Source organism: Salvelinus namaycush, chromosome 38 (genome assembly GCF_016432855.1).
Source record: "Salvelinus namaycush isolate Seneca chromosome 38, SaNama_1.0, whole genome shotgun sequence".
Lineage (NCBI taxonomy): Eukaryota > Metazoa > Chordata > Actinopteri > Salmoniformes > Salmonidae > Salvelinus > Salvelinus namaycush.
The window spans coordinates 9,615,464-9,641,920 of record NC_052344.1 but is presented as its reverse complement, the minus strand read 5'-3'; the positions used below and the strand labels follow the sequence as shown (position 1 = coordinate 9,641,920).

Below are 26,457 nucleotides of genomic sequence, written 5' to 3'. Positions count from 1 at the left end.
CTGAGATCACGTTGCGCAATGCCAAGCGTCGGCTGGAGTGGTGTAAAGCTCGCTGCCATTGGATTCCATCTTGCAGTCCGATGGATGAATCTGGGTTTGGCGGATGCAAGGAGATAGCTACCTGCCCCAATGCATAGTGTCAAATGTAAAGTTTGGTAGAGGAGGAATAATGGTCTGGGGCTGTTTTTCATGGTTCTGGCTGGGCCCCTTAGTTCTAGTGAAAGGAAATCTTAATGCTACAGCATACAATGATATTCTAGATGATTCTGTGCTTCCAACTTTGTGCCAACAGTTTGGGGAATGCACTTTCCTGTTTCACCATGACAATGCCCCCGTGCACAAAGCGAGGTCCATACAGAAATGGTTTTTCGAGATCGGTGTGGAAGAACTTGACTGACCTGCACAGAGCCCTTGCCTCAACTACTTCGAACACCTTTGGGATGAATTGGAAGGCAGACTGCGAGCCAGGCCTAATCGCCCAACGTCAGTGCCCGACCTCACTAATGTTCTTGTGACTGAATGGAAGCAAGTCCCCGCAACAATGTTCCAACATCTAGTGGAAAGTCTTCCCAGCAGCAAAGGGGGGACCAACTCCATAATAATGGCCGCGATTTTGAAATGAGATGTTTGACTAGCAGGTGTCCACATCCTTTTGGTCATGTAGTGTATATTTGCTACTGCTCGACTAAAATATCTTAGTTGACCAATCAACCAGTCAAATAATTGGGGTCAGCCCTACAGTTAACCATAAGAGGGAACTGCAGATCTCTGAGTGCTACTGCTCTGTGGGATCATGAAGGGACACCATTTGATGATACAACATTAAAGCCCATGGGTGTAAGAGAGACTTTCCCACCAAACATCCCCGTAACACTCCACATCCCCATGGGACACTGGCTAAAGACGTGTGTTTGTTGAGAAAGAAAAGAAACGGAGTGTGTGTGAGAGTTATGATAGAGGTTTGTCACAGTGATTTAGCCTGTCTGCACCTGTTTTATGTGCCCCCCACACACACACACACACACACTGCTCTCTGGGTCGGTCTAAAGGGCAACTGGCCCACAGTTACTGTCAAGGAAAGACTAAGTCATGGAAAATCGTCCTTTCTCCTCCTCTCCCCCTTTCTCTCCATTTTTGTTTCTCTCTCCGTTTTCGCCCGTCAATTTGTGGAGTTGTTTCTCTGTGGGTCAGTTACCCGAGTTGGATTGTGCTGTGTGGAATTGAGTCAATGTCTTACTTTGTCCCGGTTGTTCTGTGGAATTGAGTCAATGTCTTACTTGTCCCGGTTGTTCTGGAAAATGAGTATCATAGCAATGTTATTGACATTCCTTGTTTGGCAAGACACGAGTGATGGATGTATGGCGCTAGATCGGCCTGCCAGTTGTCACGTCGTTGAGTCAAGTGTCTTCTGTGTTTCATGTTGTAGAGTTGCTCTTAATCTGTTGAGATTGTAGTTTACCGTAAGGGTGTGATCACCTTGTTTCAATGGATCCATTGTGAGAATTGTATTTGGTGAGAGAACAGTATGTGGTGAATAGTGATGTCTTTATGATATTAGTTAACTGTTTCCAGTGGGTGTATAGTGTTGGTCCATTTGAGTGGGAAATCATGTAGTGTGTATTGGAGTAGTGAGACTCCCCAACACAGGAAGCCTCTGTCGACAATCAGAGAGAATTGACCTCCTACACAGCAGTCAATGTGTTACTGTACACTCTCCTCTCTCTCGCTCTGTCCTCTCTCTCTTTCTCACCCTCTCTCTGGAGTCACAATGATTATGACAGACTGGCAGTGTTGCTCTCTCTCTCTCCCTCCTCGTCCCTGGTACTCTGCCAAGCAGCAACAAATCATCCCTTCATCCCAGGAATAAAAGTGACATTTGGAATTAATTTCCATTCAGTGATGTTATGGAAAGCAGAGCGGAGTGGAGGAGGAGAAGAAAGAGGGAGAGAACTATGTCCATGGGAGAGAGGAGGGCATTGATTAGGGAGAGCTGTTGGAGTTTGGTTGGTCAATAGTCTGTGTGCAATGAGTTTGATTTCAGTTCCCGACATGGGCTGTAGGATAGTGTTGGGGAATGATTTCATCCATGGTCAGCTGTGGCCATATGGTGTTCAGAGAAGGCTGTTTACTTTTATCATAAACAGCCAAACATTTAGTTATTTTAGAGCTGTTGTTAGTTATGGCCTTTCTGGTGTATGCTGTCAAACTGACTAGTTAAATGCCCTAACATCTCCGACCTGTTTCCTTATGGGATGAAACGCACAGACAAACATCGATTGACATCTTGGTCTGAGTGTACAGTATCTGAATGAAGATGATTGATTTGGGATTGGCCTCATATCGGTGAGAGAGGAAGGCTGGGCAAGCCCCCTTTCTGCCTCTGCTTCTTCCATTACAATAATCTCATCCAAGATGTCTGCATTGCGTGCATGCACACACTACCATAATCTCATCCAAGATGTCTCTGTAGCCAGCATTCAAAAAGTATTCAGATAGCTTGACTTTTTCCACATTTTGTTAAATTACAGCCTTATTCTAAAATTGATGTCGGAATTTTTTAAAATCAATCTACACACAATACCCCATAATGACAAAGCAAAGAAGTTTACATTTTTTGCAAATGTATTAAAAATAAAATAACTGAAATATTCAGACTCTTTGCTCAGTACTTTTTTTGAAGCACCTTTTGATGTGATTACAGCGTCGAGTCTTCTTGGGTATGACGCTACAAGCTTGGCACACCTGTATTTAGGAGGTTTCTCCCATTTCTCCACAGATCCTCTCAAGCTCTGTCAGGTTGGATGGGGCGCATCACTGCACAGTTATTTTCAGGTCTCTCCAGAGATGTTCCATTGGGTTAAAGTCTGGGCTCTGGCTGGGCCATTCAAGGACATTCAGAGACTTGTCCCGAAGCCACTCCTGCATTGTCTTCGCAGTGTGCTTAGGGTCGTTGTCCTGTTGGAAGGTGAACCTTCGCCCCAGTCCTGAACGCTCTGGAGCTGGTTTTCATCAAGGATCTCTCTGTACTTTGCTCCGTTCATCTTTCCCTCGACCCTGACTAGTCTCCCAATCCCTGCCTCTGAAAAACATCCCCACAGCATGATGCTGCCACCACCATGCTTCACCGTAGAGATGGTGCCAGGTTTCCTCCAGATGTGACACTTGGCATTCAGGCCAAAGAGTTCAGTCTTGGTTTCATCAGACCAGAGAATCTTGTTTCTCATGGTCTGAGAGTCCTTTAGGGGCCTTTTGGCAAAGTCCAAGCGGGCTGTCATGTGCCTTTTACTGAGGAGTGGTTTCCATCTGGCCACTCTACCATAAAGGCCTGATTGGTGGAGTGCTGCAGAGATGGTTGTCCTTCTGGAAGGTTCTCCCATCTCCACAGAGGAGCTATGTCAGAGTGACCATTGGGTTCTTGGTCACCTCCCTTCACCCTTGCAGTCCCTGATTACTGAAACAACAAGCTTGGTGGGGGCTATAAAGTGTCTCGTAATGGAGATAATTAGAGAGCGCAGTGATGATGAAAGAGTAAATCTGTCCTCTCTCACGGGGATTTTGTGAAAAGGGTGTTTGTTGATCTCCAACGAGCTCCTTGACATACCGTATCGACTTCTAAAGAGTAGCGGTAAGGTGTCGGTACAATCTCCTCTGTTTTCCTTCATCATACAGATAACTGCTTTGTTCAAACCTCGACATACAGCATCTACTGGTCTGTAATTAAATACGTTTTGGACCTGTAGAATCCACTACTAGTGTCCTTTCCTCCTTCGCCACTAACAAGTGGAAGGGCTGGATAGTTTCAATCATATGGATTTCACCTATCACGTCCACTCAGATCAGTTGTCAGACTATTGTAACTCAGCCGGTTGGACCTTAAAGTTGGAAATGTTTTATCTCTGAGTTGGACTGTAGTAGTCTGGTCTGGAACAGTTCTTCACACTATCTCCAGAGGATGTTTAACAAGGTGGAAAATGGTATTCTATGTGGAAAATGGACCAGATCATTTTATATTCCTCATGGATGTCCATTTGGGATTGATCTGGATTTATCCAAATATTTGCAATGTTTCTAATATGAACTAAAGAGCTTTGGGATTTTGAACATTCTAATGTATTTTCTTATTTCTTTAGTCTATTTGACATATTTTACTGTATTCATAATACTTGGGGTTAAACCTGTGGTAATGACATGTAATGGGAGATTTCCAAGTGGTATCCCAGAAATGATCGCGGTCAATTCGGAGATTACCCGAGATACCAAAATAGTGTTCAGTTTACAATTGTATGTTCATTCTTATAGATCACATTCCTCAATCATTGAGCTGTTAACTCTAACATGAAAATACACTACTGCCATTTTTGTATTAATTGAATTATGTTCCTGGAACCATTTAATGTCTTAGTGATGTGAAAGATTCTGGTTGTGAGACTGTCATTTCACGTGACCTCAAATGTGTACAACAGCTACTGTGAGGACCTGCACCACTACACTGTTTGCATTTATGCTAGTTATTCACTGTAAAAAAAAGAAAAGAAGATCTATATTTTTTATTTAGCGTTGCTCTAGTCCATCATGTATGTGTTTGTGGAAACAATTTTTAATTGTGACTGAAATAGTTTGAATGTTTAATGGATATCCACTTGAAAGTGCCATGTTGCTATATATTCATGATTCATTTATGATACGCGAAAAATGTCTTTGTCTTAACTGTTGTCACTGTTTTTGTATTATCATAATTTAAATTAAAGTAAAATTGTATATTAAAAAATTTAAAAAACAGGTGTTAAATTCCTTTGGTAGCTTAGGTCAGCCCGGTGGCCCCTGAGCTCGATGACAGACACCTGAGCGGGACGTGGAGTAGTACACCTCTGTGACCCCAAACTGATGATAGGAGGGATGAGGGGGTTGGTTAGGGGGGTGGTTAGAGAGGGAGCTAGTCATTGGGACAGGTAGAGGAGAGGGTTAGTTAGGGGTGTGTCTGGTGTGACCAGGTGTGATCCTAAGCAGTGTCACCACATGAGCTTGACCGGGTTCACCTGTTTGCTTTCCCAGTTAGCACCTAAACCTAGCATGTAAAGAGCCTGCCTTCCTGCAATGACTAAGGCCTGGATTCAGTCCTAATACGAGTTGTAGACAATGCGGCCGTTAAACGCAATTTCCGATTGAGCAGCGTTTACTGTGAATGTGAGCCCTGTGAACATGAGGACATTGTCTTTAAAGCCCTTGATGGGATTGACTCAGTAGGATGGAGCACAGTACTAGTTTTGGGTGTGATTCCTGCTTCGGCCACATATAGCACATACTTTATACTAAATGTTTGTGTTAACTGTTAGTTACTTTCATAGAGCTGTTTACTTTGTTATTATTATGTTTCAAGTGTTCTCACAATCTAGAGCTGTTCAGAAAAAAGTTGATCTTTACCAATGAATCTTGTTTTTATGTTTTACTTCCTTTACACACAAAAAGTTCATCCGGTTCAATAAAGGTTATATTTACAAGTACAAAATATCAGTATAAAATGATGCAAGTCAAGCAATGTCCTTATTACATTTATATTAAAAATAGTAAAAAAATATATTGAAGAATATTGATGGTTGGTTATTCAGAGCAGGTGCACCTGAGGAAAAAACTGAAGAAGAACAGGAAGTAGGCAACACGAAGTGGGTTGAAAGACATGGTTGGAGGGGGATGGGTGGCTGGGGTAGTAGCATAGAGAATGATAGAGGCCTCTAGTGGCCAAAAGGCCGTATTAGCATGGGCTGTGCTATTGAGGGCTTCAACCATTTTAATGTAGTCAACTGGGTGGGACTTCCAACTTTATTGGCTGATCTCTCCTGGTGACCCAGTTGGAGTCATGTCTTACTAGGTCAGCAGGAGGGATCAGCCAATTGTGAAGAAGAAAATTGACTACTTTAAAATGGAGATAACCTCAATGACACTGCCCATGATGTCACAGACGCTATATGGCACAGTTACAAAGATGAGTCCTCTATCTAACTCTATGGGTAGTAGAGTAGTGTTTGGAGTGTGAGTATGTGGGGCAAAAAGAAAGCTGATTTAGAAGTTTAGTGTCAGAGGGTATGAAAAGAGCCTGTTGGCTACTATAGCTGTACCTGGGTTATTGTTCCAGTGTGGGCGGGACATGTACATTGCTGGCTCCTTATTGGCTCCTGTCTCAGGCTCCGTTACTTAAGTGGGGCCAATCGCCCGTGTCGAACAGGTGTGACACCACATAGTCCTCATAGTGTCCGTCGATCAGCTTGGCTGCGTTGTTCCTGGCGAACCAGCAGTCCACGCTCTGACGTCCGCTGTAGATACGCCGGGTCTTCTGGACCACCGGCACTGAACGCCCTTTGACCTTCAGGATGGGTGACGGTGAAGACGTGCTGTGGTCTCCTGTTGCTGTAGCATTGCCAGAAAGCTCTGCGAGTCCCACTTCCTCATACAGGAACTGACCTGGAAGTAGAATCACAGAGGGTCAGAATAGAACAGAACCACAGAGCTATAGGCAAACCAATGGTAATCCTCACTAGGGCCTAATTCCATTTCGGCTCAAGCCCCCTTCCCCCAAATCCTACCTCCAACTAGTAGTTTCTGATACCTACCCAGTAGTCCATGACAGTCATGTGACAGCCCTTTGCTGTTGGAGATATAAAATCCCAGGTGGTTTCTCTGATAGGGAGCAGGGTTCTTGTACTGATGCACCAGTATGACGAAACTAATGGTTCCTCCAATGGTTACGGTCACGTTGGACTTCCCCACTATCGTCACCGCAAGCCCGCCACTCTCCACGGAGACTGTGGTGTCGCAGGACAGTACCAGGCGGTCCTGTCCGTCCAGGATGACCTTCTTGGGGGTGACCTCGATGTAGGAACGTTTGGGTTGGTTCACCACGATGGTAATAGTGCTGAAGTATGTCCTCTGCTGTTTGTGGCTGCCCGCTGGCGCCGGGGCACCTATCAGCTTACCGTTTACTGTCACACCTAGACTCACATACACACGCACGATCGCACACACAAATAGACCACATGAATCATATGAAAACACATAACCGAACATCTAACATAAAGTCAGAATCTCTTGAGAGGACAGTCTTACCAGAGTGCTTGTGGTCAGATACCATTCTGAGAATGTGTCCTGGCTCTCCGTTGATGTTGAAACACACAGTCAGTTTACTGAGGGGGAACTCCACCACAAAGTGGGGATCGCCGTCCGCTGTGTCAAGGGGGTTGGTGTGAGAGAGACGGGTTAGAGAGACACTTGTATTGAGTATGAGGAAATAGTGCATCTATGCATACCTGGATTCAAATACATGTGTATTGAAGTGTTTGTTATTTAAATACTTTTTTCTGTGTATTTGAGTATTTTCAAATACACAGCCATAACAAGTACTTTTATTTGAGTATCTGAATGGCTATTAAAACCAAATAGTCGACCAAATTGTATTTGAAAGTATTTTGAAATACTTATTTAAATGCTATTTTCAAATACCTGGGTTAAATGCATGGGAATATGTTTGAGCCAGTGTATTTCAGTATCTGAATACTTGTGTGGAGATGTATTGAAAAGTAGATGAAATACATGAAATAGTATTTGAACCCAGGTCTGTTAAATACAAGTGTCTGTATATTTCTGTGGGTGTGAAGCACAAACGACTACACTATGTATAATCAGATATCACCAGATACCAGTGTAGGCAGTTAGTTGTAAGCAGTTAGTTATCGGCAGTTAGCTGTCGGCAGTTTGTTGTTGTAGGCAGTTAGTTGTCGGCAGTTAGCTGTCGGCAGTTAGCTGTCGGCAGTCTGGACAAGAGGAATACCTATGTAAGAATGCAGTTCATCGATTACAGCTCAGCGTTTAATACCATAGTACCCTCATTAAGCTCGAGACCCTGGGTCTCGATCGCGCCCAGTGCAACTGAGTCCTGGACTTTCTGACGGGCCGTCCCCAGGTGGTGAGGATAGGAAACAACATCTCCACCCCACTGATCCTCAACACTGGGGCCCCACAAGGGTGCTTTCTCAGCCCTCTCCTGTACTCCCTGTTCACCCATAACTGCGTGGCCATGCACGCCTCCAACTCAATCATCAAGTTTGTAGACGACACAACAGTGGTAGGCTTGTTAACCAACAACGATGAGACGACCTACAGGGAGGAGGTGAGGGCCCTCGGAGTGTGGTGTCAGGAAAATAACGTCACACTCAACGTCAACAAAACAAAGGAGATGATCGTGGACTTCAGGAAACAGCAGAGGGAGCACCCCCCTATCCACATCGATGGGACAGTAGTGGAGAAGGTGGAAAGTTAAGTTCCTTCAGCCTCAGGAGGCTGAAGAAATTTGGCTTGTCACCAAAAACACTTAAACTTTTACAGATGCACAATCAAGAGCATCCTGTCGGGCTGTATCACCGTCTCGTACGGCAACTGCTCCGCCCACAACCGTAAGGCTCTCCAGAGGGTAGTGAGGTCTGCACAACGGATCACCGGGGGCAAACTACCTGCCCGCCAGGACACCTACACCACCCGATGTCACAGGAAGGCCATAAAGATAATCAAGGACAACAACCACCCGAGCCACTGCCTGTTCACCCCGCTATCATCCAGAAGGCGAGGTCAGTACAAGTGCATCAAAGCTGGGACAGAGAGATTAAAAAACAGCTTCTATCTCAAGGCCATCAGACTGTTAAACAGCCATCACTAAAATTGAGTGGCTGCTGCCAACATACTGACTCAAATCTCTAGCCACTTTAATAATTAAAAATTGGATGTAATAAATGTATCACTAGTCAGTTTAAACAATGCCACTTTATATAATGTTTACGTACCCTACATTATTCATCTCATATGTATATACTGTACACTATACCATCTACTGCATCTTTCCTATGCCGTTCGGCCATCGCTCATCCATATATTTATATGTACATATTCTTATTCATTCCTTTACACTTGTGTGTATAAGGTAGTTGTTGTGAAATTGTTAGATTACTTGTTAGATATTACTGCACGGTCGGCACTAGAAGCACAAGCATTTCACTACACTCACATTAACATCTGCTAACCATGTGTATGTGACCAATAAAATTTGATTTGATTTGAGTTAGTTATCGGCAGTTAGTTGTTTCCCGCTTTGAGTGGGCCTGTGAGAGCTGAGCTAAGTAAAGATTCAGGAGATGAGAAAGCAGCAGAAATGACAGGGTCATTGATGTCATCTCACGTGTCTTCTTTAGTCTACTGACCTCTCTCTCTGTCTCAGTGTGTGTGTGTGTGTGTGTGTGTGTGTGTGTGTGTGTGTGTGTGTGTGTGTGTGTGTGTGTGTGTGTGTGTGTGTGTGTGTGTGTGTGTGTGTGTGTGTGTGTGTGTGTGTGTATGTGTGTTTGTCTACAGTACCTTTCTCCAGTCCCCCTCCCTCTAACAGAGCCTCAGAACCACTAACCTGATGTTTTGGAGATGGTTATAGATTTTTGGACTGGCATCTTCACAACTTTACCTACAGACAAAACAGACTTAGATTTTTACAGGTTTTCAGTAGTCCAATACTTCCTCTCATTTTCTATTTGTTGGCGTTGGCATCGATAACAGGAAGCATTTGATCAAACGGATTAAGTCAGAAACAAAAGCCTCAATCAAGCCTGCTAACCCGTTGTCTTGGTAATTCTGGAACTCTGTCCGCCCGGCTGGTCTTTCTTCAAGTGCAGGCTCTGGGCCGTGTCTTCCTCCCCTTCCGTCTCATCCGACAGCTCATTGGCTGAAGCAGCCTTCTTATTTGTCTCTGTGGTTACAGGGGTGGGGGTGGGTGTGTCCTCGGCCATGGTTCCGTCGGCCAGCACCTGAGGTTTTTCCACCACCAGGGAGGTGAGGGGCGTGAGGAAGTGATAGGTCAGGGAGAGGTCAGTTGCCTGCTGGGTATGTCCCTCTCTCTCCCTGCTGGTCTGGCTCGTCAGCCTGGACCTCAGCCCCTCCTTCACACTCAGGAAACCCCATACGCGCTCCACGAAATCATCCGCCACTGACCCTGTCGTGCCCGCCCCTGTGACTCCTGACCCCACCCCGGCCGCCGCCTCCTTCACGTGCCTCTCCGTCTCCACCTCCCTTTGCCGTAACGCCAAGTCTGTCTCCAGGACGATGCTCTTGTCGCTGTTGCTGGCGGTGACCTGGACGTGCAGGGAGTCTGCACTTTGATTGGTCAATTTGCCGGCGATTACAATCTCTGAGCCGTTGAAATAGTTGGTGAAGAGGTGCTGGGTGACGTACTGGACCGAGTCCTCTGTGTAATTCACCCTGATATCAGAGAGCAGTGGAGTGCCTATCTCATCATAAAACCTAGAGGAAGAGAGAGGGAGGGAGGGACATGGAGGGAGAGAGAGAGAGATATGGAAGAGTGAAAGAGGGAATAGAAGTAACATCCAATGTTATAATATGTGTTACCATGTTATAACATGTTGAGAATCTAGCGCCCAGTAGAGTTCTATACCTCAGCTACTTCACTGTATCATGGACACAAGAATCAAGACATTGTGTGTACTACTCTCTGATATGCTCTCGGGGCCTCAAGTGTCTGTGTGACTGTGTACACACACTCACCCCCCCAGAGATTCGGTTAGGGACGGTGATGTATTAAGGAGAGTATGCCTTCGTCCCAAATGTCACCCTGTGGTTCCTGGTCAAACGGAGTGCACTATGTAGGGATTAGGGAATGGGGTGCCATTTTGGACACAACCTGTGTGTGTTTGTAATGTGTTGGTTTTCCAGCCAGGCCTTGAACCGTAGCACAGTAAACCTCCTCACCTCTTTAACTGTGTGCTGACTCCACTAGGTCTCTCCTCTGTTATTATCTCAGGACGCTATCAATTAACCCCTCAGACATACCCAGACGGCCCTTTCACAACACACAGTCACACACATTCCTCCCCTCACTCCTAAACAAACACTTCAGAAAAGGGGCCGGTAAGACTGTCACCCAATGTGTGTGTGTTTGGTTTGGTTTGAAAGATTGCAGTTCAAGACTCTGAAGAGCCTTTTCTCAGTATGTGTATCATTAGTTATTCTTTCACTCATTCCTATTCCTTTATCTCACCCCCTGACCTTCTCTATACCATTTGAATATAATGGATTATAATGAATCAATTCTAACCACTTCTGCCTTCTTCTCTGTACTAGCTGTCTACTGAACACTTCTCTCACACACACACACACACACACACACACACACACACACACACACACACACACACACACACACACACACACACACACACACACACACACACACACACACACACACACACCCTTTGAGCATGGTGCTGGCGTCTGAATCCTCATGTATCCTCCTCATCATCCCACAGTTTTCCAGGGCCATGCGTTCCAGAAGCCTGTAGTCCACATCGTTCCCCATCCCGATGGTGAACACGCAGAACTGCTCCTTTACCGCCGTCCGTGCGTTGCTGAGGATGCTGGGAGACTGCAGCTCACCCACCGTGGGCCGCCCGTCTGTCAGGAAGATGATGAGAGACACACTGTTGTGGTTGGCGTCCGGATCGGCGTTCAGGTAGCCACTTAGCAATGAGGAGCCCGTCTGTATGCCACCGTTGATGTCGGTGCCTGGTAGAGGAGGGATGGAGAGTGAGATTGATCTTGGGAAATAGTGATTAGTAACAGATATATATGTAACTATGCCTTTGAGCAAGGCATTTAATGGTGACCCTGACCGTGACCCCACTCCCTAGGGCTGTCACAGGGGGAGTTGGAAACCGAAGAAACACATTTCCATTACACCCTTGTAGAAGTGTGTAACAGGACAAATATAAGCACCCCTAAATTATTCTGATTAGGCCTATCAGTGAAATAACTCATCTTCCTCTATCCCAGAATGCACTGCTGTGTCTCTATCTCTCTCACCTCCAGTGGGTTGGAGCATGTAGATGAACTTCTTGGCGTCTCGGATGTTGAGAGGCGTGACGGGGACCAGGCGGTTGGGCTGCCACACCTTGATACGGTTGGAGAAGCTGACAAAGTTAAACTGGTCACCTGGACGCAGGTCCCTCAGGATAGTGAACAGGGCATCCTTAGTCTGAGAGAGAGGGAGGGAGAGGGGCGAGAGACAGAGAGAGAGCATTTTTGTTTTGCTTTCATCAATAAATCAAATGCTATCATTGTAATACCTTTGCCTTCGTGCAAAATCATTCTATTCAGTTGTGTTCAGACGAGCGAACCAAACAGGCCTGGAAAACTTTGCCCCAACGGGAAGAGACACCTTGTCACACAAAAGGCTATAATAACACCCATGGTCATGGTTTCTGTTAGCACCAATACTGTGGTAATCACCAAGATGTAATGTTTTAGTCATGGTTTTTGGGAGCAGTATTGTTGTCATGCTGACTCTGTAATGGTTGGACTTAACCTGACGCTGCCACTCAAAGACCCAGCCCTTTGGAACAGCTGTAAGATTCCATTTCCTTGGTCCAGAAACTCTGTTTCTCTCACCCCCTCAAACACACAAATGCACGTAAACACACACACCACAGCTATTTACCGTATCCATGCTACAGCTTGTTTCTCGACTGTACTGGGGTTTAGAAGTTGCACAGAACGAAAAGCCTCCTAAATGAATAGTGAATATGAAATCTGGAGTCGAGTGGGTATGATAGAGTTAGAGGGGTTACCAGATGCCTATAGACTGTAGGGGGCAAGGGTCAGAGCCATAGACAGACTGAGTGCTCTATTTTAGGGAGAGATCAAAGCCCACTTGTTCACTACAGAGTGGTCCACTGGGGGTGGATGGGAACAGGGGAGGGATCAAGGGGTGATGATGCTGCCATCTGGAGTGTTTACATTGCGCCAGAGACAATGACATCTCTCCTCCATAGCATTCAATTCAATACGACTACAATAGTGAACTTTGAGCATGTTTCCAGCATTTCAGAGTATGCATCAATCAGTTTCTCTTTTCTGTTTTTGCCACTCTAAGTCTTTGGGTTTCTGGATCTGCAGTGGAGCAGCTGCTCAGATGAAGTATCAGATGATACCAGAGGGATTATAACGCAATCTCCCAGAAGGAAGGATCTGATTTTGATATTACCAGACTAGTGTGGGAGTATTGCGCCAGAGACCGGAGAGGGGGCGGACTGGGGGTCGTATTCATCATCCGCTGCTTCACTAACTCAGGATCTCTCAGGATCTTAACAGCTTGATCACAGAAATGTGAAGGACTAAAGTAAAACTAAAGTTGACTCCACCTGTAATTTATTCAAACTCACAGATTCCCCATAAGCTATACAGTATATATTTTTCATCATTGTATTCAGAAGGAAACAATGTTTAACAACAGCAAAAGGAGAACGAGAGAACAAGATGTCTTGACCCTATCTAAGCATTGGACACTGGTGTGATGAGAAGGGTTTGACCGTAACCGGTTACCTGTCTGATCTTGGTCCCCAGCATAGAGGCGCTGGTGTCGATCACGAACACCACGTTCTTGGGCACCACCGGCAGATCCTTTGGGGCGAAGTAGTGCACAAAATGGCCGTTCAGAACCTGAGAGAGAACCAGAGAAAAGTTAGACAGTTCTCAGTAGCCATGAGCAGTAAAACCGAGCCCATCAACACAGTGTCCACAGGGCTGCTGGACTGACGGTGTGGTTGTAGAGTGACCCGGGAGGGGGTGGATATGGTGCTGGGAAATGAATGTGTTGACGGTGGATGAAGGCTATGGGACCAGGATGTGTGAGAGTGTGCGTGAGAATGAGAGAGATGTGCATTTGTCCTGTTTGATCCTTGATTAATGCATGCAGTTTTCATGCACACTGTGAAGCGGAGATACATAGTTTAACATGTTCATATCTACCATGTCTGGACAGGCCTGGTCACGGCATGACACATTTATACTAATCGCGGGAGCGTTGGGTGTGTGTGTGTGTTTTTGGTGTGTGAAATCTGACCTGTATGTCTCCTATCCCCAGCTCTCTCTCCACGTCATAGTGCACCACAAACTCTCCCAGCATGCCGCTGGTGGTGATCTTAGCCTGCTGAACGATGTTGGGGCTGAAGGTGATCCTACAGAACGTCTTATTTTGTTTGATCACCGTGGAAACGGGAAGAGCAGGCTTGGCTGGTGGTAGGGAAACATAAAGTGTGTGTGAGAAAAAGCTGGGAAGTGTGTGTGTGTGTGTGTGCACATGTGTGTGTGTGGGGGGAAGGGTGTGCTGAACTAGAGATGCTCAACATTGCCCATAGGAAGGTTAAATAGATTGGAATCTGTTGGAATCTGAAAATTTGAGCATTGGCCAAGCATTTTCAGAGGTGCCAATATCGCTGCAGAACTATTTCTAATGTTAGATACAGTGCATTCGGAAAGTATTCAGACCCCTTGACTTTTTCCACATTTTGTTACATTACAGCCTTATTCTAACATTTATTAAATAGTTTTTTCCCTCATCAATCTACACACAATACCCCATAATGACAAAGCAAAAACTGTTTTTTTAGAGATGTTTGTAAAGTTCTAAAAAATAAAAAGCTGAATTATCACATTTACATTAGTATTCAGACCCTTTACTCAGTACTTTGTTGAAGCACCTTTGGCAGCAATTGTAGTCTTGAGTCTTCTTGGGTATGACGTTACAAGCTTGGCACACCTGTATTTAGGGAGTTTCTCCCATTCTTCTCTGCAGATCCTCTCAAGCTCTGTCAGGTTGGATGGGGAGCGTCGCTGCACAGCTATTTTCAGGTCTCTCCAGAGATGTTTGATCGGGTTCAAGTCCGGGCTCTGGCTGGGCCACTCAAGGACATTCAGAGACATGTCCCAAAGCCACTCCTGCTTTATCTTGGCTGTGTGCTTAGGGTCATATTCCTGTTGGAAGGTGAACATTTGCCCCAGTCTGAGGTCCTCAGCACTCTAGAGCAGGTTTTCATCAAGAATCTCTCTGTACTTTGCGCCATTCATCTTCCCTCGATCCTGACTAGTCTCCCAATCCCTGCCTCTGAAAAACATTTCACAGCATGATGCCTCCACCACCATGCTTCACTTTAGGGATGGTGCCAGGTTTCCTCCAGACGTGACGCTTTGCTTTCAGGCCAAAGAGTTCAATCTTGGATTCATCAAACCAGAATTATCTATTTTCTCATGGTCTGAGAGTCCTTTAGGTGTCTTTTGGCAAAGTCCAAGCGGGATGTTATGTGCCTTTTACTGAGGAGTGGCTTCTGTCGTGCTGCAGAGATGGTTGTCCTTCTGGAAGATTCTCCCATCTCCACAGAGGAACTCCTGAGCTCCTCTTGGTTTTTGCTCTGACATGCACTGTCAACTGTGGGACCTTATATAGACAGGTGTGTGCCTTTCCAAATCATGTCCAATCAATGGAATTCACCACATGTGGACTCCAATCAAATTGTAGAAACATCTCAAGGATGATCAATGGAAACAGGATGTACCTGAGCTCAGCTTCATAGCAAACGGTCTGAATACATATGTAAATAAGGTATTTGTAATTTAAAAAAAAAACTGTTTTCACTTTGTCATTATGGGGTATTGTGTGTAGATTGAGGAGGAAAAATAAGTATTTAATACATTTTAGAATAAAGCTGTAACGTAACAAAATGTGGAAAAAATAAAGGGTTCTGAATACTTTCCGAATGCACTGTATATTACACACCTTGTATGGACAAAGCACAGACTCAACACATCCCACACTCAAACTGTACCAGGTGTCTTCGCTGCATTGGCACCACTGGCTACTGCCGTGTTGCTCTTGCCGTTGCGCAGTGGCAGCACCTCCAGGTGGGTGATGGTGGAGTGATCCACAATGGTGACGTCCACACTGAGACGGCTGACCAGCTGCAGGGGTCTCAGGCTGGTAACATGCTCATACCTCCCCAGCCTCCGCTGGAGCAGCTCCTCATAGGTCAGCATAAACATGGCCCGGTTACGACCTGGGATACTGGCCCCCATCCTGAACACCTCCACCTCTGGTTCGCTACTGAAGGAGAAGAGAGGAGGAGAGAGGGGAGAAGGAGAGAGAGAGGGGAGAAGGAGAGAGAGGAGGAGGAGAGAGGGGAGAAGGAGAGAGAGGAGGAGAGAGGGGAGAAGGAGAGAGAGGAGGAGAGAGGGGAGAAGGAGAGAGAGATGAGGAGAGGGGAGAAGGAGAGAGAGGTGGAGAGAGGGGAGAAGGAGAGAGAGGTGGAGGAGAGGAGAAGAGCGAAGGAGAGAGAGGAGGAGGAATGGAGGAAGAAAATAAGAAGAATATAGAGGAAAGAAAAAGGGAGAGAAATAGTTGGGGAAAGAGGAGGAGTAGGGAATGAGTCATTCCAAGTAGTGACATCATCAGTGTGGAAGGGCAGTGACTGACAGGAGCTCTCCTCATGGGACTCAGCACTGGACTCAGCACGGGACTCAGCACTGGACTCAGCACGGGACTCAGCACTGGACTCAGCACGGGACTCAACACGGGACTCAGCACGAGACTCAGCACGGGACTCAGCACGGGACTCAGCACGGGACTCAGCACTGGGCTCAGCACTGGACTCAGCACGGGACTCAACACGGGACTCAGCACGGGACTCAGCACGGGACTCAGCACGGGACTCAGCACGGGACTCAGCACGGGACTCAACACGGGACTCAACACGGGACTCAGCACGGGACTCAGCACTGGACTCAGCACTGGACTCAACACGGGACTCAGCACGGGACTCAGCACTGGACTCAGCACTGGGCTCAGCACGGGACTCAGCACGGGACTCAGCACGGGACTCAGCACTGGACTCAGCACGGGACTCAGCACGGGACTCAGCACGGGACTCAGCACGAGACTCAGCACGGGACTCAGCACGGGACTCAGCATGGGACTCAGCACTGGACTCAACACGGGACTCAGCACGGGACTCAGCACGGGACTCAGCACTGGACTCAACACGGGACTCAGCACGTGACTCAGCACTGGACTCAGCACGGGGCTCAGCACTGGACTCAGCACGAGACTCAGCACGGGACTCAACACTGGACTCAACACGAGACTCAGTACGGGACTCAACACTGGACTCAACACGAGACTTAGCACAGGACTCAGCACTGGACTCAGCACTGAACTCAGCACTGGACTAACCAATAAACATTTCCATTCCTCTATCTATCTATATCTCTCTCTCCTTCTTTATTTTCTCCCTCCCATTCTCCTTTATGCTTTCTATCACTCTCCTTCTCTCCCCTCTCTGTGAAAATGTAATACCCTCTATGTAAATCTGATTTCATTTTAAAAGTGTCATTTTATGGACTGGCAAGTAGAAGCATGATGTAATTTCTTCCTGTCAGAGATTGGTCACAGATTTATGTGACAATAGTTCTTCATTTCCAGTCTCTGGAGCTATGATCCAGCCCTGCTGCTCAACTCCAGGCAGGTCAGAAACCAATGTTCTGTGGTCAGGCTGGTGTTTGAAGTCGCACTCCAGTCTCCTTTTCACCTTGTTTAACACCTGATTTACTTAACAAAAGGCACAGAAGCCTTTCCTCTTTGGTTCTCCATTGCTCCTCTATTGTTCCCAAAAACAAGGTGGAGGCCAAAGACAACAGAGGGCATCATCAGATCAACTCATTGAATGGCCTTACTCCATATAGTTTTCACTTGTGACAAAAAAAAAACTATTTTTTACCATAAGTGTGTGTAGATTACTGTATTTATATGTGGATTTTTGTATTTCAACATGAAAAGTTCAAAAATAGCCGTAGTGCGTCTTTAAAATAGGCTTTTATATGGGATATGAACCTGTTTCTACTGGCAGTATCTAGTGACTCTAGAGGACTCTAGAGGTTGTACTGGCAGACAAGGTTAGACACTGGTGACTGGCCACACACACACACAAGAACACACTCACACACACAAGCACACACACTTTACCTCTGTTCACCTTTCTCCTTGTTTTTGGGTTTGGCCTCACCCCCCTTCCCCTGTTTGACCTTCTTCTCCTTGGGCCTGATCTCACTGGGGTAGACACGCCCCCCAATGATCCTGTGTTCAGGGTAGAGGTCAGGGGTTAAGAGTGGAGATGATGATAAGGATCACCCTAGTAAGTAAACCTTACAGTGCAAAACTCCGTCCAAGAATCATTGGGGAAACCCTCATTTCATTGTGTTGGGCCTATATTACTGTGATACATAAAAGTAAACAGGCAAGCATTTCACAGGCTTCTTCCGAGGCTTCTGGACTATGTCTCTCATGGTCCAGTGAACAATCCAGTAAATGTAGATGAATGAAGGCTTGTGACCACAACACAGTAAATTACCTCTGCACCATTGAACAGCCACAGGCCCCACACTAACCTCTCCCATAGTAACAGAGCCCTCATAAACCCATACAATGATTGACTGGCCACAATGGCATGCCATGGGAAGAGGGAGAATATGGCAAAGAGGAGCAGCAATCACACAACAATAAAGTGAGAAAATAAATGAGAAATCTTAAATAAATTGAGAGGGAAAAGATCCATTGTAGTTAACTTCCAACCAGTGTACACAGTCTGAACCACATTAGACTCAGAATGACATGATCTATTAAGCATCTATCTAGGCTACAATAAAAATACCAATGCGCAATTACGCATCTGTTGCGTTTTGGCGCTTACATGGTAAAGTTCGAGACATAGGCGTTCTTGGGAATCAGGAACTGGAAGACGCCCTCGGCGGCGGCGGAGTGCCGGTTGAGCATGGTGCACGACACCGCCGTGAAGGCGTATCGGGAGATAATGGTGGTCTTCACCGACAGCTCCTGGATATGCGGTTTGGTCTCCTACACGGTTGGACATCAACATGTTAGGTTCATGTTTAATGCTTATACCTTAGGTGTGATTGGTTTGTAATACATTTGGTTAATTTAAATCTGTCAGTGATGGATGTTTTTCATGTCTCGTCGATGGGACAGCACAGCACTGCGTTCACGCACACACATGCTGCGCGCTGTGGCCACTGTTCTATTCCGTTAATTTCCAGTGGTATATCGTTCCAAACTCCTTATCACCACGTTGGCGGGATATCTTTAATATTTTGGATTGTATTTCTGGATAGGATGTCCAGCGATTTCCACGTATCTGCAGTACAGCCCGGTGCGCTTGGCATGTCTCTGCGTATCACACCCAAGGAGAGTTTTCGAGGATGACAAACTGCAGTGCTGAACTACCCATCCCTCTACTCTGCTTACACGAAATACTTTTTGTGACATATTCTTCAATTGTTATCAATGAACAACAGTATGCAACTAGCTGATCTCTTTGAGAATTAATGTGGATGATATTTAGTCTACAGTAGCCTAGGCTACACACATAATGACACACAAGAGCGCAAATGATGCATACGGGCAGAAATGTCAAGACATTCAACTTTGTAATCTTTACCTTAGTACGCATGGATTTCACCTGGCGAGGCACTCTACGGGGAGACTGAAATGGGAAACAAAATAGATTTGTTAAATAGGGCTCCAATGAAGCTCTCAAAATATATATCAATGTTGCTAAATTAAATAGTTCAGAGTTGAAATGACACTCACAATATCCAAATCAAAGTCGGGAGAAAGATCCTCCTCAATATTAATATCCTCAAACAGTCCAAAAACATACGAATTGTAACACATCAGTAACGTCAAAAACAGCATGTTTACGTCCAAATCCATTTACAGTATTAACGAACAAGAGCCTGCGGGTCGTTCGGATCAGAGTGACCGAATTGTGAGACGATGGATGACTGAGGACACTTGACTCGCAGCGGCACGCCCACCCGCAGAGTCTTCGACCTCGACTGGATTAGTCGCGTCGGGGCTCGGGGGCCGGGGCTGAGGGAAAAAGCGCCTGACCCGGGTCACACACACAGGCACACAGCTATTACAATGTGTACGCCAATCCAAACCCCATCAATTACCGCTATAGTCTTCGTTCACTACTCGTTTTGAAGTTGACCCCACTTCCACTTCCACCCCAACAAATCACTTGGACTTCAAGGGCAATGTGGTTCATTTAGCCATGTGTCACTGTCACGTTTGAACTCTCAAGACAGTTCATAGTTTTGCTTATAAACTGCATTTATAAACACAAATTGCGTACACTTATGCAGTATGACACAAAGGCAAAATGATTTAACCTTAAAAGGGCAAACTGGGGTAAATTGAGCAAAACTTCATAATTTCGAAACCGTTTTGTTATCCTTCTGAAATTGTATGACTTTGTCAAGCAACTATTTACAGAAAAAAACACTATTTACTATGATTTCGGTGTTAATATGGAAGAATGGAGGAATGTACAGTCATGGCCAAAAGTTTTGAGAATGACACAAATATTAATTTCCACAAAGTTTGTTGCTTCAGTGTCTTTAGATATTTTTGTCAGATGTTACTATGGAATACTGAAGTATAATTACAAGCATTTCATAAGTGTCAAAGGCTTTTATTGACAATTACATGAATGTTGATGCAAAGAGTCAATATTTGCAGTGTTTACTTTTTTTTTCAAAATCTCTGCAATCCACCCTGGCATGCAGTCAATTAACTTCTGGACCACATCCTGACTGATGGAAGCCCATTCTTGCATAATCAATGCTTGAAGTTTGTCAGAATTGTTTATTTTTTTGTCCACCTGCCTCTTGAGGATTGACCACAAGTTCTCAATGGGATAACTTCTTATGGCTGCAGGGGCAGTATTGAGTAGCTTGGATGAAAGGTGCACAGAGGTGACCAGAGTAAACGGCCTGCTCCTCAGTCATAGTTGCTAATATTTGCATATTATTATTAGTATTGGATAGAAAACACTCTGAAGTTTCTAAAACTGTTTGAATTATGTCTGTGAATATAACAGAACTCATATGGCAGGCAAAAACCTGAGAAGTTCCACGTCCTGTTTGGATTTTTTCTGAGGGTGGCAGATTTTCAACCAAGCTCTCATTGAAATTACAGCGAGATATGGATGAGTTTTCACTTCCTACGGCTTCCACTAGATGTCAACAGTCAATAGAACTTTGTCTGATGACTCTAATGTGAAGGGGGGCCGAAGGAGACAGGAATTAGTCACCACTGCCACAAGCTGACCATGCTTTGACCACGCGCATTCACGTGATAGGCAGCTCCGTTCCATCTCTCAACTGAAGTCAATGTAATTCTCCGGTTGGAACGTTATTCAAGATGTATGTTAATAACAACATTCTAAATATTGATTCAGTACATTGTTTGACATGTTTCTACTGACTGTTATGGAACTTTTGGACATTTCGTCACGTTATAGTGGACGCACTTTGTGACTTTGGAATTGTTTACCAAACGCGCTAACCAAAGTAGCTAATTGGACATAAATAACGGACATTATCGAACAAATCAAGCATTTATTGTGGACCTGGGATTCCTGGAAATGCATTCTGATGAATATCATCAACGGTAAGGAAACATTTATCATGTATTTTCTGGTTTCTGTTGACTCCAACATGGCGGCTAATTTGGCTATTGTTCTGAGCGCCATCTCAGATTATTGCATGGTTTGCTTTGTCCGTAAAGTTTTTTTGAAATCTGACACAGCGGTTGCATTAAGGAGAGGTATATCTATAATTCCATGTGTATTACTTGTATTATCATCTACATTTATAATGAGTATTTCTGTTGAAACGATGTGGCTATGCAAAATCACTTGATGTTTTTGGAACTAGTGAATGTAACGCGCCAATGTAAACTCAGATTTTTTGATATAAATATGAACTTTATCAAACAAAACATGCATGTATTGTGTAACATGAAGTCCTATGAGTGTCATCTGATGAAGATCATCAAAGGTTAGTGATTCATTTTATCTCTATTTCTGCTTTTTGTGAAAGCTATCTTTCGCTGGAAAAATGGCTGTGCTTATTGTGGTTTGGTGGTGACCTAACATACTCGTTTGTAGTGCTTTCGCTGAAAAGCATATTTGAAATCGGACACTTTGGTGGGATTAACAACAAGATTACCTTTAAAATGATATAAGACACATGTATGTTTGAGGAATTTTAATTATGAGATTTCTGCTTTTTTAATTTGGCGCCCTGCGGGATTGCAGCCATATGAAGATAAAGGTCTGGGGAGTTTCCTGGCCATGGACCCAAAATATCAATGTTTTGTTCCCTGAGCCACTTAGTTATCACTTTTGCCTTATGGCAAGGTGCTCCATCATGCTGGAAAAGGCATTGTTCGTCACCAAACTGTTCCTGGATGGTTGGGAGAAGTTGCTCTCGGAGGATGTGTTGGTACCATTCTTTATTCATGGCTGTGTTCTTAGGCAACATTGTGAGTGAGCCCACTCCCTTGGCTGAGAAGCAACCCCACACATGAATGGTCTCAGGATGCTTTACTGTTGGCATGACACAGGACTGATGGTAGCGCTCACCTTGTCTTCTCCGGACAAGCTTTTTTCCAGATGCACCAAACAATCGGGAAGGGGATTCATCAGAGAAAATGACTTTACCCCAGTCCTCAGCAGTCCAATTCCTGTACCTTTTGCAGAATATCAGTCTGTCCCTGATGTTTTTCCTGGAGAGAAGTGGCTTCTTTGCTGCCCTTCTTGACACCAGGCCTTCCTCCAAAAGTCTTCGCCTCACTGTGTGTGCAGATGCACTCACACCTGCCTGCTGCCATTCCTGAGCAAGCTCTGTACTGGTGGTGCCCCGATCCCACAGCTGAATCAACTTTAGGAGACAGTCCTGGCGCTTGCTGGACTTTCTTGGGCGCCCTGAAGCCTTCTTCACAACAATTGAACCGCTCTCCTTGAAGTTCTTGATGATCCGATAAATGGTTGATTTAGGTGCAATCTTACTGGCAGCAATATCCTTGCCTGTGAAGCCCTTTTTGTGCAAAGAAATGATGACGGCACGTGTTTCCTTGCAGGTAACCATGGTTGACAGAGGAAGAACAATGATTCCAAGCACCACCTTCCTTTTGAAGCTTCCAGTCTGTTATTCAAACTCAATCAACATGACAGAGTGATCTCCAGCCTTGTCCTCGTCAACACTCACACCTGTGTTAACGAGAGAACCACTGACATGATGTCAGCTGGTCCTTTTGTGGCAGGGCTAAAATGCAGTGGAAATGTTTTTTTTGGGATTCAGTTCATTTGCATGGCAAAGAGGGACTTTGCAATTAATTGCAATTCATCTGATCACTCTTCATAACATTCTGGAGTATATGCAAATTGCCATCATACAAACTGAGGCAGCAGACTTTGTGAAAATTAATATTTGTGTCATTCCAAAACTTTTGGCCACGACTTTATACTAGTGGTGTGGCTAAGATGAAAATGTAGACTCAATAGGGCACTTTGTGAAAGAAGCAGCAAAGTTGGCACATAGGTAAATTAATGTACCCTGGAAAGATATAGATATGGAGCCGCCCCAGATTTTACTCCAAAATATGGGCTAGTAGTCTACGCACAACAGTACCGGTGCCAGAACGAATCAGTTGGAAAGGCATTTGATTTCTAAAGGTGGGCCCATTTTTTTCACGGGACCTCCTGTGTGCACACGCTTGTGCTTGCACAAATTTGGCTAATGGGTGTTATAATAAAGACCATAGGCAGCTTGTGAATGGACCAGTTTCATTTCAATAATAATGTTTTGTTTTTCAAAATTATTGTCATGTGGTTACTCTTAAAAATCTTAATTAAAATCATATAAATCTAAAAGATAAATTACGTTTATGCAAGAGCACCAGAAATTAGCACATGGAACTCAGAGATAGACTATCGGCCAATGCAGTAGTAGGCCTTTAATTTCCATCATCAACTAAGTAAAATACATAGGCCTAAAGTCTATGGGGCTGCTGGTAGCCTAGTGGTTAGAGCGTTGGGCAAGTAACCGAAAGATTGCTAGATCAAATCCCTGAGCTGACAAGGTAAAAAAATCTGTTGCTCTGCCCCTGAGAAAGGCAGTTAACCCACTGTTCCTAGGCCGTCGTCATAAATAAGAATTTGTTCTTAACTAACTTGCCTAGTTAAATGTCTTGACTTGAGCTAGTGAAGTGCAACATTGTATCAACTCAGAATGTTGGTGTGCTTAGGTCGCACTCCCTCAATGTTATTAGGACAGAAAAACAAAAATGGACAAAACTCCTAGATGATTCAGATCAACTTTATTATCCCACCAGGGGGAAATTCATTTGGTCATGTGCTTAAAAAGACGGTACATAAAACATGAAAACACAGAAACTACACAATAGAATTAATTCAAAGTGCTATTTAAAGTGAAAGTGCAACATACTGTATACTCGAGGGACCAACAGACTATCTATTATATGACCTAATGGCTGTTGGAATAAAAGAGTCCCCATATCTATCTGTTTTAATTTTCTTTCCGCTTGTCCGGCTGCTGCTGTGACTGAGTTTTGAGTGAAGGGGATGAGTACTGTCCTGTTAAATGCTTTCAAGTTTTGTGTACAGGGTGGAAGCTGAATGTTGATCTACATTATACCAATTATTCCTGCCTTCTTAATCAAGTGCTGAATCGTTTCCAAACACGCATATCACACCAAAGGACAGCACACTCTGCAGGAGAGATTTATAGAACATTTGTTCAAGATATGGTGGTTTACATTAAAATGGTTCAGTTTGGGTAAAAAAACATTCTCTGTTGGTTATTTTTATTTGTATTTATTTAACTAGGCAAGTCAGTTAAGAACAAATTCCTATTTACAATGACAGTTTTGACCTAACCCAGAAGATGCTGGGCCAATTGTCCACCGCCCTATGAGACTCCCAATCACAGCTGGTTGTGATACAGCCTGGAATCAAACCAGGGTCAGTAATGACACCTCTAGCACTGAGATGTAGTGCCTTAGACCGCTGTGCCACTCGGGATCCCTAAGCTATGAAAGAAACCAAAACCTGTTTCTCACAAGTGTAGCAGGTTGTGAATTTTGCTAACAACATTCCACTCCGAGAATGAAGACAGGAGTCGTGACTGAAGAACTGGTCACGTCAGATAGAGCGGTTCATCTCCCAGTACAGTCAGCCAGCACCAGGCAGGGGAGGAGTAGTCCACTCTGGTATACAGAGGGGAGTCAGGCCCAGAGCTCTGATTTTCATTAAACTGTCAGACAAGCAAAAGCCCCCCATGGTCAGGGAGCCCCGTAAAACATGGAAGAGGCCAGGAATTGGAGCATGTGAAGGCACCCCCACGGAGCAGGTGACATTTGACCTCAGAAGACCAGTTGGCAGCAGCCATGGCCATCCTGTGTCTTTCTGATTGATAATGTGATTGAACTGTGCCTACCAGGGTTGGGGTCAATTCCATTTTAAATCAGTTGATTCAGGGAGTTAACTGAAATTCCAATTCCGACTTCAATTTATCTCACAGAAGGAAAGTTGACTGAATTTAAAAGGAATTGACCACAACACCGGTGCCTATACTGCTCATAATTAAACCAAACGATAAGATCAGATTACTATTTTAATTCACATTTAAATATAATTCTAAAATTGTGGTGTGTGTTTTTTAAATTGAGATTTCTTTATGGAAAATACTAATGTATATGTACATTTTCAAACATTTGTGTACTGTATAATACTGGGAAAATAAAAATATATAATATAGTAGCATTTGATATTGCTATGTGACAGTGGTGCATGTCAGAGACAGAGGTCTGGATAGTAAGGTGTGTCCTCTCAGATGTAGTAGTCTCAGCACCACACTCCCTCAAAAACTAAACCCAGTCGCATGATTCCCCCAGAGAGCTTCCGAGAGACTCCCTATGATTGGTCAATTAATCATTCAGGAACAGTGTTTCCACCTTCAAGGAATAATCCACTCAAAAATGATTTTTTTTAAATGCATTAGTCCGCTGTTGATACAGTCCCAAAGTGTTTTGCATGTCAGCAGTCAAGCAATCAAGTGATTTGCATTATCATGATCATGTGGCAAGTTACAATGTGCTTTTTGAATGACCCATATCTTGAAAACCTGATTGCTCACATGCAAAACAATTTGGGACTGCATCAACAGTAGACTACAAAAACCAAAATATATTTTTTTGTGGATTATTCCTTTAATGGTGCCAAAGGTAAATTTTTTCCCTCTATTTCTGTTTTTGTTCTATTGTTATTGCACAGAAAAAAGGGAATTGACGTGACCTCACAGTGATTGCCATGCAAAATGGCCAAAAGTGGCGCCAAATGGAATGTTTGAACTTTGTCTAAAGTCCAAACGTTAGCTCCACTGCACGTGGCCAATCCACAGGTATTATTATGATCACATAGAGAGAGGAAACTACTGCTACAGCATGCCAGCGTTTAAATCTGTACATACCAGCATTGGAAACCCAGTTCTGATTGTCTGTGCGTGTTGCAGGCTTCAGGCCTACATAAATCAACGAGAAATCCAGCCGTAAACCGAACCTGTATGATCCCAAATATGCTGTATTTACCCTCCTACCCGGCAGGTCAAGTTTCAAAGTTTCCCTCTCCGGGTTACGTGAAACACAACAAA

The 26,457-nt window shown here is 44.6% G+C and overlaps 1 protein-coding gene across 1 annotated transcript; it reads right to left on the bottom strand.

The window, feature by feature from the left end:
* Positions 1 to 5,485: 5,485 nt before the first annotated feature.
* On the bottom strand, positions 5,486 to 19,163 carry LOC120031815 (inter-alpha-trypsin inhibitor heavy chain H5-like). The gene is made up of 15 exons (XM_038977636.1): positions 19,116 to 19,163; positions 18,609 to 18,772; positions 17,885 to 17,995; positions 16,336 to 17,025; positions 15,733 to 15,970; positions 14,631 to 14,657; positions 13,937 to 14,101; positions 13,417 to 13,533; positions 11,899 to 12,070; positions 11,289 to 11,601; positions 9,641 to 10,323; positions 9,437 to 9,490; positions 7,099 to 7,215; positions 6,606 to 6,983; positions 5,486 to 6,456 (listed from the first exon to the last, which is right to left on the bottom strand). Exons 1-15 carry the CDS (start codon positions 19,161 to 19,163, stop codon positions 6,176 to 6,178), a joined length of 3,558 nt encoding a protein of 1,185 aa, XP_038833564.1. The 3' UTR covers positions 5,486 to 6,175.
* Between the last annotated feature and the right edge of the window lie 7,294 nt (positions 19,164 to 26,457).